General features: G+C 47.6%; 1 protein-coding gene across 3 annotated transcripts in view; it reads right to left on the bottom strand.

The window, feature by feature from the left end:
• The window catches only part of MLF2 (myeloid leukemia factor 2), a 449,608-nt gene that overhangs the window by 6,186 nt on the left and 425,179 nt on the right, over positions 1–18,243 (bottom strand). Inside the window, exons 1-4 of one of the 3 annotated variants that reach the window (XR_009555314.1) lie at positions 11,333–11,744; positions 9,575–9,647; positions 9,341–9,467; positions 3,605–3,640 (exon numbers count right to left, since the gene is read on the bottom strand). Coding sequence is in view for 2 of the 3 variants with exons in the window: in XM_060236893.1 (XP_060092876.1) it covers positions 3,605–3,640; positions 9,341–9,467; positions 9,575–9,624 (213 nt within the window). In the remaining variant the exon portion in view is untranslated. Of the gene's footprint in view, positions 1–3,604; positions 3,641–9,340; positions 9,468–9,574; positions 9,648–11,332; positions 11,745–18,243 lie in introns of those variants that run through there. The other 2 variants (XM_060236893.1, XM_060236892.1) reach the window with 2 other exon arrangements.

The following is an 18,243-nucleotide window of genomic DNA, read 5'->3' as shown; positions in this document are numbered from 1 at the left end:
ACAGACCAGAAGCTAGACTGCTCTCAAGTCCTTAAAGGTGCACCATCCTATAAATTCCGGGGCCCAGATTACACCCGTTTTGGTTCTCTCCCCGCCCTCCCCCCCCCCCCCGGACCACTGACTGTCCCCCACAGAGACTGGTCCAAGATTGGTCACTTATGGTCAAAAAGGGGATTTAAACTTGGCCCTCCCTGTCCAAGTACCAACTCTATAGCTAATGGTTTTCCAAGTTTGCAACCCTTGCATTGTCAGTTCTTAGAACAGGGGTCCTCAACCTACGGCCCGCGGGCCAGATGCGGCCCGCTGAGGACGTTTATGCGGCCCGCCGGGTTATGGCAAAATCAGACCGGAAGTGACGTTCGACCTAAACTTGCGTTAGCAACGCACACTTCCGGCACTGGGCTGAGGCGGCGGAGACAGAGTGTGAGGTAATACCGAGGTGAGGTGAGTTCCCAGGCCAGGGTGTGTGGTGTGGGGAAGGGAGAGAGATGCAGAAGACAGAGAACTGACGGCCCGCGGCCTTGTACAGTAACGGCAGTCTGGCCCTCCAACAGTCTGAGGGACAGTGAACTGGCCCCCTATTTAAAAAGGTTGAGGACCTCTGTCTTAGAAGGTGCCACAAAATTCCTAAAACAAAATGAATCCAGTTCTATTGGGGGGGGGGGGGGATGCCTTATATTGCTTTTACTACATATCCAAACTCTGAATAAATGCATTCACTTGGATCCTAAGGACATTTTCCATTGTGCAAGGGAACACTGAACCCAGGCACTGAATTTTAGGAAATTCTGCATGGGGAAACAGAAAAGGGGCAATTAGAAAGTTCTGTTCTGTGAAATTGTGTGTGTGTGTGTGTTTTTTTAAATAAATTCTTTCTTCCCAATGGGAACCCAAAGTGACTTGCATCGCTATTCTTTCCCCCTTCATTTTATTCTCACAACAACTGTGTGAGAAAGGTGAGGCTGAGCGATGGTCATTGGCCCAAAGATCTTCCGTGGCAGAGTGGAGATTCAAACTCATGTCGCCTGGATTTGAGTTAGCATTTTAAGTACAATACTCAATACTACATTAAAGTTACTGTCCCCGTTAGTTCATGGTTTTATTTTGTTTTTTTACTCCAACCGACAACAGAACATCATATATCCAAAAAGGCTGGGACTTACTGCCGTGACCATCGCACCACACCAGCTATTCTTTTCTTATAAACCCCAAAGCCAATTTCAGGTGCCATTCCACATATACACAAACACACCCTTCAAACAATATGGGGCAAAATCCACTCTTTGCTCTTCTTTAAAATGATCGAGGATCATTTCAGGCAGGCCTCGGATTCAGCGAGAGCTCACAGGAGCGCAGCTCCTGAACCTTTCTGAGAGATCCACCTTCCCACCTTGTCCATTGAATAGCAGGTGCAGCTGCATAACAATCCCTACATGAGCTCCACCATCTATTCTTCTACAAAACGACCCCTGGTTTCAGGATAACTAATCCAAACTGGCCTTCAGTACAAGCGCTGTGTGCAAATATTCCCACTTGGGCTATAAATCCTTCGCCTTCTTCAAAGGAGTATCCAATTCACTCCAGCGAGTGCTGCAGTGTGAATTGGGCTATTCAATCCTCTGGGAGCACACCCATAGCCCGGAGGGTGCTGTGGGCACTGCCCCAACTTCCAGGTTCAGGCCCCTGACTTCCAGGGGAGCCTCTGGGGCTCAGCCTGCTTCCCCCCATTTTTTCCCCGGCCATGGCCGAGTAGTGAAGCGGCAGCAGCCGTGAGATCTGAGCACAGCACAGTGCACTAAAGCAGCAGGCGGAGAGGAGGGAGGCGAAGGAAACCACGTGGAATAGGCTGGGGGGAGGGGGAAGGATGCTGGCTTCAAAGTGCTGGGGTGGGGAAGGAGGAGGTGGAAGGAACCCCCACCCTTGCTTGCATTGCATGCAAGGTCCAGCCCCTTCTTGCCTCCCGAGTTTCAGAGTTGGTTGCCTCCACTTGGCCACTTTCAGAGCCTCCAGCTTTTGCCCCTATCCCAGGAAGCGTCTGAGCCCTGCAGCGCCCCCCCCGGTCTTTTTAAAAAGCCCAACTTTTAAAATCCTGCCTACTGCCATGTCTGGCACTGAATGGCAGAAACAAAATTATTTACGGTATAAAGTACCTCCAGGACTCCATAAATCTGCTAGCCAGGCGAGAAGCGTCCTTGCTCAGGGACACATGAAACAACCCTCCTCTCTCTTGTCTAGCTGGAGGCACATGGATCACCGGTAGAACATCTGTGTTGCACACAGAAAGTCCTGTATTCAAGCCCCGACTTCTCTAGTAACAAGGACCGGGTGGCAGGTGATGGGAAAGATCTCTGCTGGAGACCTACTGCCAAGTCAGAGGAGGCAATACTGACCTTGGTAGACCAAGGGTCAGATTGGGTGTAACAGGTTTTTGGGCTTGTATGCCTCTGTGTGGCTAAGCGATGCATCAGGCACAAACAGCACAGAAGTCCTGCTCCATGGCCCAGTGCAGCAAGGAAAGTTCCCCTTCCACATGCAAGGACTTGGAGGATGGAAAGGCCCAGCTGGGACCACAGGATGTGGCTTGACTCTTAAGCCAAGCCAAATTTTGTCCTCCACCCCCATCGCTCTACAGCCTGGCATCTGAGAAGGTCTTGCTAAATGCCTGCTCGGCCTGGTATGTGCCCTAAAGATGAGGAATGCAATGTTATTCCTCTTGCTCATTCCCTCCAACTAGCTCACGGGTGGCCAAACTGTGGCTCGGGAGCCATACGTGGCTCTTTCACATGTATCGTGTGGCTCTCAAAGCCCCAATAGCCTCATCAGCCAGCTTGGAGAAGGCATTTGTCTCTTTAAATCACTTCTCCAAGCCAAGCCAGCTGGCAGTTTGGAGAATGCATTTAAAGTTAAAGTTGCTTTCTTTCCGCCTCTCCTCTCCCCCCATCTATTTGCCTTCCCTTCCTACCTCCCTCCTTATGGCCCTCAAACATCTGATATTCATGTCTTGTGGCTCTCATACATCTGACATTTATTCTACCCTTCCTACCTCCCTCCTTATGGCCCTCAAACATCTGATATTCGTGTCTTGTGGCTCTCATACATCTGACATTTATTCTACCCTTCCTACCTCCCTCCTTATGGCCCTCAAACATCTGATATTCGTGTCTTGTGGCTCTCATACATCTGACATTTATTCTACGCGGCTCTTACATTAAGCAAGTTTGGCCACCCTTGAACTAGCCTAACTAGTTCCCACTATCCAACTGGGCAGCCCACACCTCCTCCCAGCAGCACAACATGTGACCTCAGTCAAAACCATTATCTGCGAAGGCTTAACAGTCATTTCCCTAGACATGTTTTCTGCTCTTTGATCTCCTCCTGGGTTGAAAGACATGCCAGGAACTTTTTTTTATCATGGAACCCAGAATCTCCCACTCTGAACTGAAGAAAGCAAACCATCCCGCTGGCAGATTTCGACTTCTTTCCTTGTTTCAGAACAAAGCAACATACCACCAAAGAAGAAACCTGGGATATTGTTCAGTGGAAAATATCATCCCCTCAGCTGGAGAGGAATGAAGGGGAAGGGGAAAGAGGATCAAAGGCTTACCATTCCCAGCATCCCAAAAGGCGAAACAGCTCCCGCCTGTAAAAGAACAAAAGCAATTAAAATTGTCTGTAGCAAACACAGGATTTTCACCCCCTCTAATGTACCTACACTCTGGTACAGGGGCTTTTTTTTCAGCTCTAAGAAGCGAAGACAGGACATCAGCTTTCCCAGGGGTGGAATTCTAGCAGGAGCTCCTTTGCATATTAGGTCACAAACCCCTGATGTAGCCAATCTTCCAAGAGCTTACAAAAATGAGCCTTGTAAGATCTTGGAGGACTGGCTACATGAGGGGTGTGTGGCCTAATATGCAAAGGAGCTCTTGCTAGAATTCCACCCCTGAGTTTTCCTCAAATTTGAGTCAAATACAGTCCTGTGCAAAGTTAGTGTCTTGAGTCCGGAGGGACTTACTATCCAAGCAGCTATAGCTATAGAGTTGCTGCGCTAACCATGGAACCAGTGAGATCACGAGCAACTCCTGCTTTTGTCCCAAGCAGTGCCTAGAAGCTGGTTGAAGAGATGACCCAATCACTTAAGTTTTTACAACCACAACGCTCTAGTTCAATAGCTAAAGAAACACAAAACTGCCAGATGACGTTGTCATATATAAATCCAACAGAATCTCAAGAATACAATTAATTTAAAACATTTGTATCTGAAGAAGTGTGCTTACGTACAAAAGTTTATACTTTTGAATAAAAAACTCTGTTGGCCTTATAGGTGTCAACGGACTCAAAACAGTACTGTTGCTTCAGACCAACATGGCTACTCACTTGAATCTATCTGGATAAAGAATCAATCATTTGCAGGAAGCTTGGATGCTATTTAATGCTGCACATGGAGGTCCCAAATAAAATGTTTCCAACACATTAGAAAGATCATGCACAGTTAAACAGAAAAGGCTTCTGTCAAAAAGGAAGGAACCTCCACAGAAGTCCCAATCCAGCACAAATACAGGAGTGTTTAAATGCTCTGAAAACAATGACCTTAAGTCTTTGATTGCGGCCCAACTATGGTAAAAAAAAAAAATGCAAATTCAGTAAAACAAAGACATCTGAAAAACAAACTGCTAAAATTGCAAAAGCTAAAAAAAAAAGGATCTTTAGACGACTTAAGTTTTGAAATAATGTCAGACATAAAAATCAGGTAGAGAGGTGGCAGAACGGGTAAAAGGAAATAGGCCAAGTGGAAGAGATAGAGGGATGTCACTGAAACAAAATGAATTCTGAAACAAAATGAATTCTGTACATCAGACTTCACTGCAGAAGAGGTTAGTGCGATACTCGGGAAGGACATCTGAAAAACTGTTAAGAGATAAAATTATATAACAGATTGACAAACTAAGAAAACACACCAGGGACAGATGACATCCACCTCAAGGTTGTTGGAAGGGCACAACGGTGAAGTTGACGCTTTATTAAGATAACATGACATTATTTAAATCGGGCCTCTCACCAGGAGCTAGTAGATAGCTGATTTGATACCAGTTTTTAAAGAAAGTATTTGAGGGATTCCAAATAGATAAAAGCCTAAATTCTGTGCCGGGGTAAAACCAGGGAAAGCAATATTAAGGTTAGGATGATAAAAAGGAGAAGAACAAGCCCTGTTGAATAAAAATCTGCAATACATCTGCAAGGTCTAACTTCAACAACTTTTTGGAGGTCTTTGAGAGTGTCACCAAAGTAGTTAAGTAGGAAAAAATCTAGTAGATATTATATACCTGGGATTTCAAAGAGCTTTTGACAAAAGTCTCTCAACTAACAACTCCTAAAGCCAGTTTGGTGTAGTGGTTAAGTGCGCAGACTCTTATCTGGGAGAACCAGGTTTGATTCCCCACGCCTCCACTTGCACCTGCTGGAATGGCCTTGGGTTAACCATAGCTCTTGTAGCAGTTGTCTGTGAGAGGGCAGCTTCTGGGAGAGCTCTCTCAGCCCCACCCACCTCACAGGGTGCCTATTATGGGGGAAGGAGATAAAGGAGATTGTAAGCCGCTCTGAGACTCTGATTCAGAGAGAGCGGCAGGGTATAAATCTGCAGTCGTCTTCTTCTAAAGAACCTTAGCAGTCACGAGATAAGAAAAGAGCAAGTACTTTTGGTACAAAAGCAACCGGATAAAGAATGGCAGAACAAAGTTGGAGTCCAGTGGCAGCACCTTTAGAGACCAACAAAGTTTCATTCAAAGTATAAGCGTTGTATTTGACAAAGTATCTTGAATTTGTATCTGAGGAAGTGCACTTGCACCCGAAAGCTTATACTTTGAATCAAACTGTTGGGACTTAAAGACGCCTCTGGACTCAAATTTGTTCTGTTGCTTCAGATCACTTGAATCTATCGGGATAAAGAATGGGTAGCAAAGGAGGGGGAGGAGAATTCACAGTGGCGAGAGACTCCACCCTCAGCTCTCCGATGGGACCAGTGCTATTTCACTTCCTTCAACAATGAGCGGAAATTGAGATAGGTGGGGAAACGGATGAAACAAACATCCTTGAAATCGCAAGCAGGTTTGTGAAGGGCTCAAAAGCTTCTCCCTGAGTTATATGCCCAGGCAATTCTTGAACAGACACACCCTTCCAATTCCTTTGACTTGGCTTTAGAAGGATGTAACCCAGCTTTGGATTGCGCTGTCAGTTGCCCTTTGTAAGAGCCAAACAGAACTAGACCAAGTAGCACAAATGCAGCTATGCCATAGCTATATCCAGTATTGTAATAAGAATATTTTGGAATATGTCTCGTATTGGCTTGTCTTTTATATCAGAAGCTGCATGCAGCGATTTGCATTGTGATTCATGACTGAGGAAGGCATGGCCAAAACTGGTCTCTTGTTCAAGTTTTTTTTTCTTCTCCATGATTTATTTCAACAAAAATTGAAGATTGCATCTCAAGTACAAGACTTAGGACTTTATAAATGTTGTGCACTGGGACTTTTGGAAGTGAACTGTAATTTATGAATGTTATTGTGCAATTGATGTGTATTTCTTTAATAATATAGTGTGTATGTGCTACTTGTTTTTTTGTATTTTTTGCCATAGCTATAGGGCTTTTTGCCATAGCTCCCTAGGGCTTTTTTTTGTAGAAGGAACTCCTTTGCATATTAGGCCACACATCCCTGATGTAGCCAATCCTTCTAGAGCTTATAATAGGCCCTGTATTAAGAGCCCTGTACGCTCTTAGAGGATTGGCTACATCAGGGTGTGTGGCCTAATATGCAAAGGAGTTCCTGCTACAAAAAAAGCCCTAGGTATATCTATGCAACAGTATTATGATATGGCTTCTCTTTGCATAGATATTTCCGTCTCCCCCAAGTCTTGCTTGTAGTACTTTTGGAAATGTATCTTATACAAAGTCCAATAGCGGTCCATCTAGCCCAGTACTATGGACACTGACGGATCTTGAACTGTGATGTTTTCCAGCCCTGCTAGCTAGGTCCTTTCAACTGGGACCAGAGCCAGTTGCTTTTCCAGACAAACGTTATCAGTCATTCTACTGGGCTGAGACTTCTCCCCATAGCACACGTGAGTTGAAGCTCTAAGATGGGCTTTCCAGCGTGGCCCTCAGATGTTTCCTGGAAAGTCATCAATTCCATCACTGTTTGCAGAGAATTCAGACTCCGCACTCCAGTACCACTGTGCGATTTGACAGTGCCATTCTAAATAGAGTTACTCCCATCTAAGCATACTGAAATCAGCACTGTAAAATGATTAAGGGCTCAGAGAACCTTCCCTGCAATGAATGGATGAAAAGTTTGAGGCTTTCAGCAGGGGAGGGATGGCTGTAGATCAGGGGTGTCAAACATGCGGCCCAGGGGTCAGACCAGACCCCTAGAGGGAGCCCTATCAGGCCCTCAAGAAAATCCAAAGTAGGCCTACAACTTACAGATACACACCTGAACAGCATACTCAAGATTGCTACAGAACAGACATTGTCTCCAGATTTTGATGCAATAATTCAGAGCAAGAGCTGTCAATTACATGGCTGCTCTTATGTTCTTATCAGAGGCTGTTAAACAAAATATTGCAAGAGCGCTAATCTTTTAAGCATGTTTTATTTTTTTTTTAAAAATCTTTAATTTTGTGTGTCTGTGTCCTCTACCTGGCATTACATTTTATGACACTCATAACCTGGCCTGACAAGAACTCATTTATGTCAGATCCGGCCCTCACAACAAATGATTCTGACATCCCTGCTGTAGATGAAACATGATAGAATTCTAGAAGATTATAATTGCTGCGAACAGAGATAATGGCCTCCATCTCATTACAGCAGGTTACCCAATGAAGTTAACTGCCTTGTGGCATTTCAGTTAGTCATGTAATCTATCAGTATAAGACGCGTGATGACTCTGAACTTGGAACCAGATACTTTGGCACTCTCATTCCTACACTTCCCCTAACACCCATTTCTATTAGTAGCTCCCCACCACCAAAACCTTCACGTATAATGACTTTCTCCCTCTCTCATCCCAAAGGGCTGTGCTTCGCTGGCATTGCAATGGAGAAAGAGGGGGAGAGCAGGCAGAGGTGGCAGCAACAGTAGTGGAGATGGCTTCTGTTGCTGACGCGAAGGAGTCCCAGCGCATATGCACACTGATGGGGAGGAAGTTATCCACCAGTCTATTATAGGAGGCAGGGAAAGGGCTGTGGTCGCATTGCGTACAGCCTAGTTCAACCAAGAGAGAAAGGAAGGGGGGTTCTATCCTTCCAGCCAGCCAACCTGAGACTGATCTTTTTTGCTGCTCCTGCAGCCACCGCCACCCCCTTTTTCCTTGATTGCGGGCCAGAGCACAGACCTGAATGGGCCAGTTCTGACCCCTGGGCCAAATGTTTGATGCTCCTGCTGGAAAGCTTCAGGAAGGATAGGCTTAACAGCCGTTATAAGCCAGGATATCTAAATTGCAGATGTTCAGAAGCAGGGTATCAGATGCTGGGGCATCAACATAACCTCCTTCACATATTGCTTGTGGGTTTAGTCAAGACGCATGGCTAGCCCTGGGTAATCAAACCATACTGAACCGTTCAGGGACCAAATACAGGACAGCTGCCCTAAGAGCCAATTACAAAACTTCAGGAGGTTACAAGCCAAGTATCCTCCTACAACAAGAAGCAGCTGTTTCCAAATGGATACTCCCTGCAGATCTAAAGATAATGCGTCTTCAATTTTTTTTCTGAAGCACCTCCCACTCCAGCAAGGTGGAGAAAAGCCAAAACTGGATGTCTGCTTTGTGGAAGAAGAAAGTAGTCGCTAGGATACCCAGTGGGTGCCAGGATACCTAGAGTCAGACTACTGGGGGATCACCAGAGCAGCCACTCAGCCAGCAAGATCATTCCTGTGGCTTTAAGTCTGGTGTGTCTCCTTGCTGGGAAAGGACACCCACCACACCAGCCTCCTTTCCAGCTTGCTGAATAATTTTGTGACACCACATGAATGCTCCCAACCACGGTTTCTTCTGAGTTAGCGTGAGCTAGCTCACAGATTTTTAGCCTCTAGCTCACACATTTCAGTCTCAGCTCAGGAAAATTAGCCCCAGAGCACAATTATTTTTGCAGTAGCTCACAACTTTAATGCCAGTAGCCCACAAAGTAGAATTTTTGCTCACAAGACTCTGCAACTTAAGAGGGAACATTGCTCCTAACCACACTGAAAAACTGAAGAGGCGCAGAAAGGGAAGGCAAATGCCTTTCGTCTTGCCCTGTACACATTCATGCCAGAGTGAGTGCAGATCTGCTCATAACCATCCATTACCTGCATCCTACGGCTTGCCTGGCGAGCTGCCGGTACGGTCCCATTACCGATGCTGAGGAAGGGGCCATAGCCAAAGCCACCCGAGAGCACACGGTTCACATGCTGGTGGTGGATGGCGAGAGGGTCCCTGGAAGAGGGTCAGAAGAACGTCAGATCTTTCTCTCCAAAACCCGCTCTCGATTCAGTGCTTTTCCCCAACCCCAGCACCAAGGAGGTTTTGGTTCCCATACTCACATTACAAACATTGGATCTTCTGGTTCCCCATCTCTCATGAACCGGAACATAATTCCCTCAGTTGTAGGATGGGCTGAACAAAACACAAAAGGAAGAGGCGAACTACATATTACACAGAAGTTCAGACCAGTCTTGAGTCCTGAAAGCTTTTTTCTCAACTCTTTTGTCAAAGGAAGCCTGCAAAACTCCCATTCATAGCCTCAGTGATTATCCAAGGTAACTATATTTTGTCGACTGGCATTTAAGAATGGTCTGCCCAGTTCCCCAACTTGCTCTCTGCTTTCTAAACTAGGATACAACCCTTCACCAGTGTTCCCTCTAAGACGAGTTGGCATGAGCTAGCTCACAGATTTTTAGCCTCCAGCTCACACATTATTGTCTTAGCTCAGGAAGGATGACCCCCCGGAGCATAATAATTTATGCAGTAGCTCACAGCTTTCATCCAGTAGTTCACATCTTTAATACTAGTAGCTCACAAAGTAGAATTTTTGCCCACAAGACTCTGCAGCTTAGAGGAAAGATTGTCCCCACCCAGAAAAAAAGCACTGGGAACAAATTTTTTTATAAAGCTGCATGTTCACCAACACTGAACACCTTCAGTCTTCACCCAATCCCACTTGCTCCCATGGACTTCCCTTTTACTGTTCAGAAGCCTCAGAGAACAAGGTTCCAGGAAACCTGAACAGCCAGGTAAGGATGCTTTTCTCACGGCACGTCCCATAATTCCTTCCCCACAAGAACCATTAAAGGCACAGATGGCTAGTTTTGCATCTGGTCACCCTAAGGGGTAAATACGGGCCAGTTTCAAGGGCAGGATTAATTAATCCTGCACGTAGCACCAAGGGGGGGGGGCGGAGACAGGAAAACTCCTCTGCGCCTCTACAAGGCCTCCAATGTAATCCCCAGGGCCTACCACCTCTGGCTCAGTCTCCTTTTCTCTTGGCCAGATGGCTCTCTGCAATCCCCGCTCCCCCGGTTCAACCGGCTGGCGCCCTGTGCAAATCCTTCCGGTCCCAAAAGTTGATCCAAACTCTCTGATCGTTACCCTACCCGCGACCCATTTCACAACACAGAACCCAGCAACAGGACAGGGCAGTTTCACTCCCACGGCATGACCCGAGGCCCGACAGCTGCATCAGACCCGATGAGCCTATATCCCGATGAGATTGCAAAACGCAGGGCGATCCGTTCCTCGCAGCCCACGGCCGGGCACGCTGCGCCCCTGCATCTTCGGCCCCCGGCCTTCCCACCTTGGGCCTACAGCGAGGGTGGCCAAACTGCGGCTCGGGAGCCACATGGGGCTCTTCCACACACATTGCGCGGCTCTCAAAGCTCCCACCGCCCTGTTGGCTGGTTTGGAGGAGGCATCTGTCTCTTTAAATCACTTCTCCAAGCCCAGCCAGCCAGCGGCTTGGGGAATGCATTTAAAGGTAAAGTTGCTTTCTTTCCACCTCTCCCCCCTCCCCATCTATTTGTCTTCCTTCCTGGTCTTGCGGCTCTCAAACATCTGACGTTTATTCTATGTGGCTCTTATATTAAGCGAGTTTGGCAACCCGTGCCCTACAGCATCTCAGGGCATCTCTCCAAAGCCAGCCTTCCCTTCGAGGCATGCATCCGCCCGGAGAGCCCCAGACCGAGAGGGGTTAGGGAGGAAACTGGCTTTAGGACCGGCCTTGCCATCCTCTCCCCTTCTTCCAAAAAAGAGAGAGAGAAAACCCACACGATCCCCCCTCCTCCTTCCTCCCTCGGATTGCTCACATCTCTCTCCAAAGCCTTTGTTTCCCCCGTCGTCTCTTCTTCCTCCTCCTCGCTCGCCCGGATTTGATCCCAGCCACGAGTCCCGCAGTGGAAAGCTTCACTGCCGCATCCCTTCCTCGCCTCCTTCCTGCCTCCCCCCACCCCCACTCGCGGTTCTTTGTTGCAAACCGGGGAGAGACAGAGAGAGGAAAGGAGAACCTCTTTGTTCCACTTCTCCACTCCAGCAGCCGACTCAGCCGCCTCCCCCACCGAGCTACAGGGCAGGCGCCCCGAGATGCGCGGCTTCTTCCCCCCGCTTCCTGCTCCGCAAGGTGCAAATACCGCCCTGCGCTCCCCCTTTGCAGCAAAAGCGCTATTTTGCCCTCTTTTTCAAAGAAAAGCCCACAACAAGGCCAGAGCAGGATGTGATGTCAAAAAGCCCCCGCCTTCTCTCCCCCCCAGCTCCGCCTCCCAGGAGAAATTGCTACGTAGCGAGGTTGCAGGTTTGGAAGGCGGCGCAGGGCTGTTTGGAGCCAGTTGAAAGTTTGCAAAGCGTGCAATGAACAGCCTCGTTTGATTTGCATTTTTTGAACGACTCTCGATTAGTAGAGATTTTAAGAAGCGGAAAGGGATGCCATTTTTCTTTAGGGCGCGCGGGATCTGGAAAGCCTGGGGATGGACTAAAATCCCGGCCGCGATCTGGACGTTGTGTTGGATGCTAAGGAAATGGTCGCCTGCAGTCCGGCTTCACATCTATTCGTAACAGCGGGGAGAGGATGCCCTCTCTCTCGTCACCGGAGGGGAATTGCCAGGACTTGCTGAAGCCGCAAAGCGCCCGTTCCAACAGCAGAGGACGCCCTAGCCTAAGAAAAGGAAAGAGGCGAGGCTACCCCGATGGGACTGCAATCACAAAAGGCAGACCTGCCGCTGAGTGCAGTTTAGGTAGAGGAGCCGTGCTGGGTCAGACCAGAAGCCCGGGAAGCCCACTGCATTCTCTATGGCAGGGGTGGCCAAACTTGCTTAATGTAAGAGCCACGTAGAATAAATGTCCGATGTCTGAGAGCCACAAGACAAGAAGGGAGGGAGATAGATGAGGGAGTGAAAGGTGGAAAGAAAGCAACTTTAAACGTCTTATCCAAGCCGCCAGCTGGCTTAACTTGGAGAAGTGAGTTAGAGAGACAAATGCCTTCTCCAAGCCAGCCAACGGGACAGTGGGGGCTTCGAGAGCCACACAATATGCGTAAAAGAGCCACATGTGGCTCCTAAGCCGCAGTTTGGCCACCCTTGCTCTATGGACACAGACGCAGTGGCCAACCGGCTGCCTTTAGGAAGCCTATGGGCAGGATGACAGCAACAGCATTGTCCTGCCGGTGCTCCCCGCCAAACTCAGCCAAGAAGGCATGCTGCCTGTGGTACCAGAGGAAGTAGATACCCATCGTGACTGGTAGTGGTTGGTAGCCTGTCCTCTGTGAATTTTTTCACTCCCCATTTAAAGCCCTCCAAGTTGGTGGCCATCACTGCATGCTGTAGCAGCAAGTTCCACCATGCAGGGATGCCAGCCTCCAGGCAGGACCTGGAGATTTCCTGGAATTGCAGCTTATCTCCAGACTAGAAAGATCAACCTCCCCTGATGAAAACATACTTTTAGGGCTTTTTTTTTGAGCAGGAACGCAGTTCTGGTTGGCTTAGTGTCAGGGGGTGTGGCCTAATATGCAAATGAGTTTCTACTGAGCTCAAAAGCCCTGTGTGAAAAATTGGTGAGGTCATGGGGTGCGGCCTAATATGCAAAAGATCCCTGCTGGGCTTTTTCTACAAAAAAGCCCTGGATATTTTGGAAGATGGGGTGTGGTTTAATATGCAAATGAGTTTCTGCTGGGCTTTGTGTGAAATGGTGATGTTGGGAGTGTGGCCCAGTACACAAATGAATTCCTGCTGGAACAATGGTGAGGTCAGGGGGTGTGGCCTAATATGCAAATGATCCTTGCTGGGCTTTTTCTACAAAAAAGCCCTAGATATTTTGGAGGATGGACTGCATGGCATTGTACCCCTCTTCCCCAGGTCCCTGTCTTTCCCAGGTTCCATCTCCAGATCTCTGAGAGTTTCCCAACCTAGATCTGCCAACCCTATCAGTAGACTATGTGCTGTGTGAAGAGGTAATTTGAACTATCCTCAATCTTTCACCCTTCAGCTTCAGTGAATGACCTCAGGTTCTAGAATTATGAGAGATGGAGGAAAGCTTTTTCTTTTGCTCTTGATGATATTGGATTTATATCCCGCCCTCCACTCTGAAGAGTCTCAAAGCGGCTCACAATCTCCTTTACCTTCCTCCCCCACAACAGACACCCTGTGAGGTGGGTGGGGCTGGAGAGGGCTCTCACAGCAGCTGCCCTTTCAAGGACAACCTCTGCCAGAGCTATGGCTGACCCAAGGTGATTCCAGCAGCTGCAAGTGGAGGAGTGGGGAATCAAACCTGGATCTCCCAGATAAGAGTCCGCGCACTTAACCACTACACCAGATTAGCTTTCATACATTATGTTTATTTAAGTATTTTTACCTCACTTTTCTCCTAGGCTTGTAGGCTCAGCAGCTTACAAAATGAAGTAGACATAAATATTGTAATTTAAATAAGACACAACCCCAAATGGCCCAGTACACTCTTCAGACAGGTCACAAGGACAGCTGGGGCTGCCTGCAGGGCTCACAACTATGGTTGCCAACCCTAGCCTGGGAAATTCCTGGAATTTGTGGGTGTGGCCTGTAGAAGGTGGTATCTCACAGCAGAGGGACTTCGCCTAAAATCATGGTTTGCTCTCTGAAGTTGCCATTTTCTCCTGGGGAATGATCTCTGTTGGAAATAAATCGTAATGCTCAGTGATAGAGCATCTGATTGGCATGCTGAAGGTCCCAGGTTCGATCCCCAGCATCTCCCACTAAAAGGATTAGGAAGATGATGTGAAAGACCTCTGCTTGGGACCCTGGAGAGCCACTGCAAATCTGAGTAGACTGTGTAGACCAGTGGCCTGATTCGGTATAAGACAGCTTCATGTGTTCATGTGCTCAGGAGAAGCGCCCCCAACTGCAATCTCACCCACCACTGCCACTGACATGACCTAGTTGCAGAACACAGCTCCTTTCCTCTTTGGTTTTATTCCCCATTGCTTTCCTTCCAAATGGCACATCAGAGATCTGCCTACTTGAATAGGGGCTAATTCAACCATACAGGCAAAGCAAGCCCAGCCTATCAAAACCCCCAGGACTCTTGCACCACCTATGTATGTGTTTTAGGGACGCAGTGGAAGCTTTTGGCAGAACTACATGGAAATGGGGTGGATCTGTATTTATCTGTTTCTCACTTTTCTCTCCCATGGGGACCCCAAGTAGCTAACATTCTCCCTTTGAATTTCCCTACATGGAAATATCTGGGAAAGTTGGGTTTTTTTAAATCCCAGGAAGCAATATATGGGATATTTGGAGAAGGGCAACTGTCTCACGTTAAGGGGGGGAGGGGTATTAATTTCCTTACTGAGTCTGCTTAGAAATGAAAATAGGGAAAGAGTATTGTAAATAAGGTTAAGGTAGTCTGTGCAAGCACCAGTCATTTCCGACTCTAGAGTGACGTTGCTTTCACGTTTTCAGGGCAGAGTTTTTACAGGGTAGTTTGCCATTGCCTTCCCCAGTCATCTACACTTTCCCCCCCAGCAAGCTGGGTACTCATTTGACTGACCTCGGAAGGATGGAAGGCTGAGTCAATCTGAGCCGGCTACCTGAACCAGCCTCTGCTGAGATCGAACTCAGGTCGTGAGCAGAGGGCTCCGACTGCAGTACTGCAGCTTTACCATTCTGCACCACGGGGCTCTTAAGAGTATTGTACACTGTAGGTTTTAATATCTTGTATCTATTTTGTAATAAAAATATATTTTAAAAAATATATTCTCCCTTCTTCCAGTTTATCGTTGCAACAACAACGCTGTGAGGAAGGTGAGGCTGCACGAGAGAGTGACTGGGGCAAGGTCATCACTTATTAGGAAGTCAAATGTACATTTAATATTAGATTTGTGGTTTTTTCTAGGGTTGCCAGGTCTGTGTTGGGAAATACCTGGAGACTTTGGAGGTGGGTCTGGAAGAAGGTGGGGTTTGAGGAGGGGAGGGGCCTCAGCATGGCCCAGTGCCATAGAGCCACCCTTCAACGCAGCCATTTTCTCCGGGGGAGCTGATCTCTGCCAGCTGGAGATCAGTTGCAAAAGTGGGAGATTTCCAGGCCCCACCTGGAGGCTGGCAAGCCAAGTTTTCTGGGTTCAGTAAGGTTTTAGATTCTGCTGTGACTGAAGTTGTTCTGGCTTCACTGTAATCTAGAGAGTGACAAAAAGCCTGACACACCTGAACAAACCACTTAAAATTTCTAGTCACGTGTGAAAATTTAATATCAATTTCATTACATTGCTGATCTGCCTATGTGATAAGGTGGTTAATATTACTGTGATAATTATATCCTAATCTTAATACCAGACAGATAAATGCACCAGACGTAAAAGTCAGCAAATATCTTCAGGGGAGTAAAATAGAAAAGGAAGCACAAAGGAATTTATTTGCTGATCCTGGATTATTACTTCATTCAATTAAAACAGCACCATTCTTTTTCATGCACAATTCACCCTCATTCTGCCAGATTCACACATATTGTGTGGCTCTCAAAGCCCCCACCACCCCAGTGGCCAGCTTGGAGAAGACATTTGTCTCTTTAAATCACTTCTCCAAGCCAAGTCAGCCTGGGGCTTGGAGAATGCATTTAAAGTTAATGTTGCTTTTTTTCCACCTCTCCCTCCCTCTCTCCTCCCTCTCCCATCTATTTGCTTTCCTTCCTTCCTTCCTTCCTTCCTTCCTTCCTTCCTTCCTTCCTTCCTTCCTTCCTTCCTTCCTTCCTTCCTTCCTTCCTTCCTTCCTTCCTTCCTTCCTTCCTCTTTCCAAGACAAAGAGAGAGCAGCTTCAATGGGTATTAGTGCAGCTTTGATCAGAAAATAGTTCAAGGGGAATGGCTTAAACCTCCCCTTTTCCCAGCGAATGTAGCAGGGATGGCAAACATACAGCCCGGAGGCCGAATCAGGCCCCTGGATGGTTTCTATGAGACCCCCCCGAGCAACTGGCTGTCAAATGTGTGAATGGGCCACATGTGGCTCCTGAGCCACAGTTTGATCATCCCTGATATAGATATCCAGATAACTGGACAGACACTTACAGGATGGAACTGACTGAAGCCACTAGGAAGGATTGCTGTCACCCACTTGGGAAATACCTGAAGATTTGGGGGTTGAGCCAGAGGAGGATGGGGTCTAGAGAGGGGAGGGACCTCAGGATAGTATTATGCCAGAGACTCTAGCCTGCAAGGAAGTCATTTTCTCCAGGGGAACTGATCTCTCTCGTCTGGAGATCAGCTAAAATCCTGGGAGATCTCCCCACCCCCACCCCGACCTTGGCAACCCTAATGCGTAGGGCACTGATGCAAACTAGTAGGTCTGCTGCACTGTAGGAGTGTTTCTATGCCTCGGGGGTCTTATCGTATTTTTGCAAACAAAGCAAAGGTTATGAGAAGGCTATCTCCGATGCTCCAAAGGAAGCAACGCAGGTGAACGCAGCCTAGGGTTGGGAAATACTTGGAGATGTGGGGGTGGTTCATGGGGAGGGGGGAATTGCGGGAGAGGTTTCACCAGAGTAGAATCTGTCTTCTGAAGCTGTCATTTCCCTTTTCTTTTTTGGTATTGGTGTGTGTTTGCGTGCCTGAAAGTCACGGTTGACTTCTGGCAATCCCTACGGGGACCTGGATATTCAGAGAAGTTGCTCCGTCGCCTGCCTCTGCAACCTGGCCCTGGTATTCCTTGGAGTTCTCCCATCCAAGTACTTGCCAGGGACAGCCCTGTTTAGCTTCCGAGATCTGATGAGACGGGGCTTGCCCAGGCTATCCAGATTAGGGCTGAAGCTGCCATTTTCTTGAGGGGTATTGATCTCTGTAGTCTGGAAATCAGCTGTAAATCTGGGAGATCTCCAGGCCCCACCTGAAGGCTGGCACCCCAAGCTGCAGCCTCTGAATCTTCACACCACTCAGAGAAGCTGGAGTGCAACATAGTAACTTCGGGGTAAGATTTAAATAAGGCAGAATAGTGGAGCACAGCTACTGTAAAAGTTCCACGATCCCAGAATAATCCGTCCCTAATGCACAGGGAAAAACTACCGGAAATTGGATTGCAGACTTCCCATCATTTCACCTGCTCTGGCAGGGCGTACAAGTCGGTGCTGCAAGCCTAGCCTCACCTCCAACAAGCAGGCGCACCCTGTCTCTAGAAAGAGAACTCGCTGTTGAACAAACATCTCTGACTAGTCCTATCCTTAGGTCAAAGGATAAAACGGAAAGGCTTTGGACATTTTAAAAGCTAAAGAGGCTTGCCAAGTAGCACAGGAGAAGGGCAGGGTGGATTCTCTTTTCTTCTCCACCTTCCACTGCCCCGGAAGCAAACAGGTCTTAGTCCTATGGTGGCAGAATACAATGCCAGAATGTATCGAAATATTTTTTTTCCAGGGAGAATGGTTTTATATGCTCACAAGTCAGTCAACGTGCACCATCACATCAGTTTGCTTGAGGTTTTTAAATGTCAACCCTGAATTCTAGATCTGTAACCTCATTTGAGGAGGGATGAAAGAGTAAGGGATTCTGTTAGAGGTTGGGTTTAACAGGAAATTCCCATGGATAGTTCCGGTTCTGTAACTAGTGGGGAGGGCGAAATACAGGAGTCGTTTTGTAGAAAACGGGGTGGAACTCATCCAGGGATTGTCATGCAGCTGCACCTACTATTCGATGGACAAGGTAGGTAGGTGGAGGGGAGACCGTGAGAAAGGTTCAGTATCAAAGATTTCAGAATCTTTCGGGCTCAAGTGCCATGTTC

The sequence above is a fragment of the Heteronotia binoei genome, chromosome 4 (genome assembly GCF_032191835.1).
Source record: "Heteronotia binoei isolate CCM8104 ecotype False Entrance Well chromosome 4, APGP_CSIRO_Hbin_v1, whole genome shotgun sequence".
Classification (NCBI taxonomy): domain Eukaryota; kingdom Metazoa; phylum Chordata; class Lepidosauria; order Squamata; family Gekkonidae; genus Heteronotia; species Heteronotia binoei.
The sequence above is the reverse complement of the archived record's forward strand: the minus strand, read 5'-3'. Positions and strand labels throughout refer to the sequence as shown.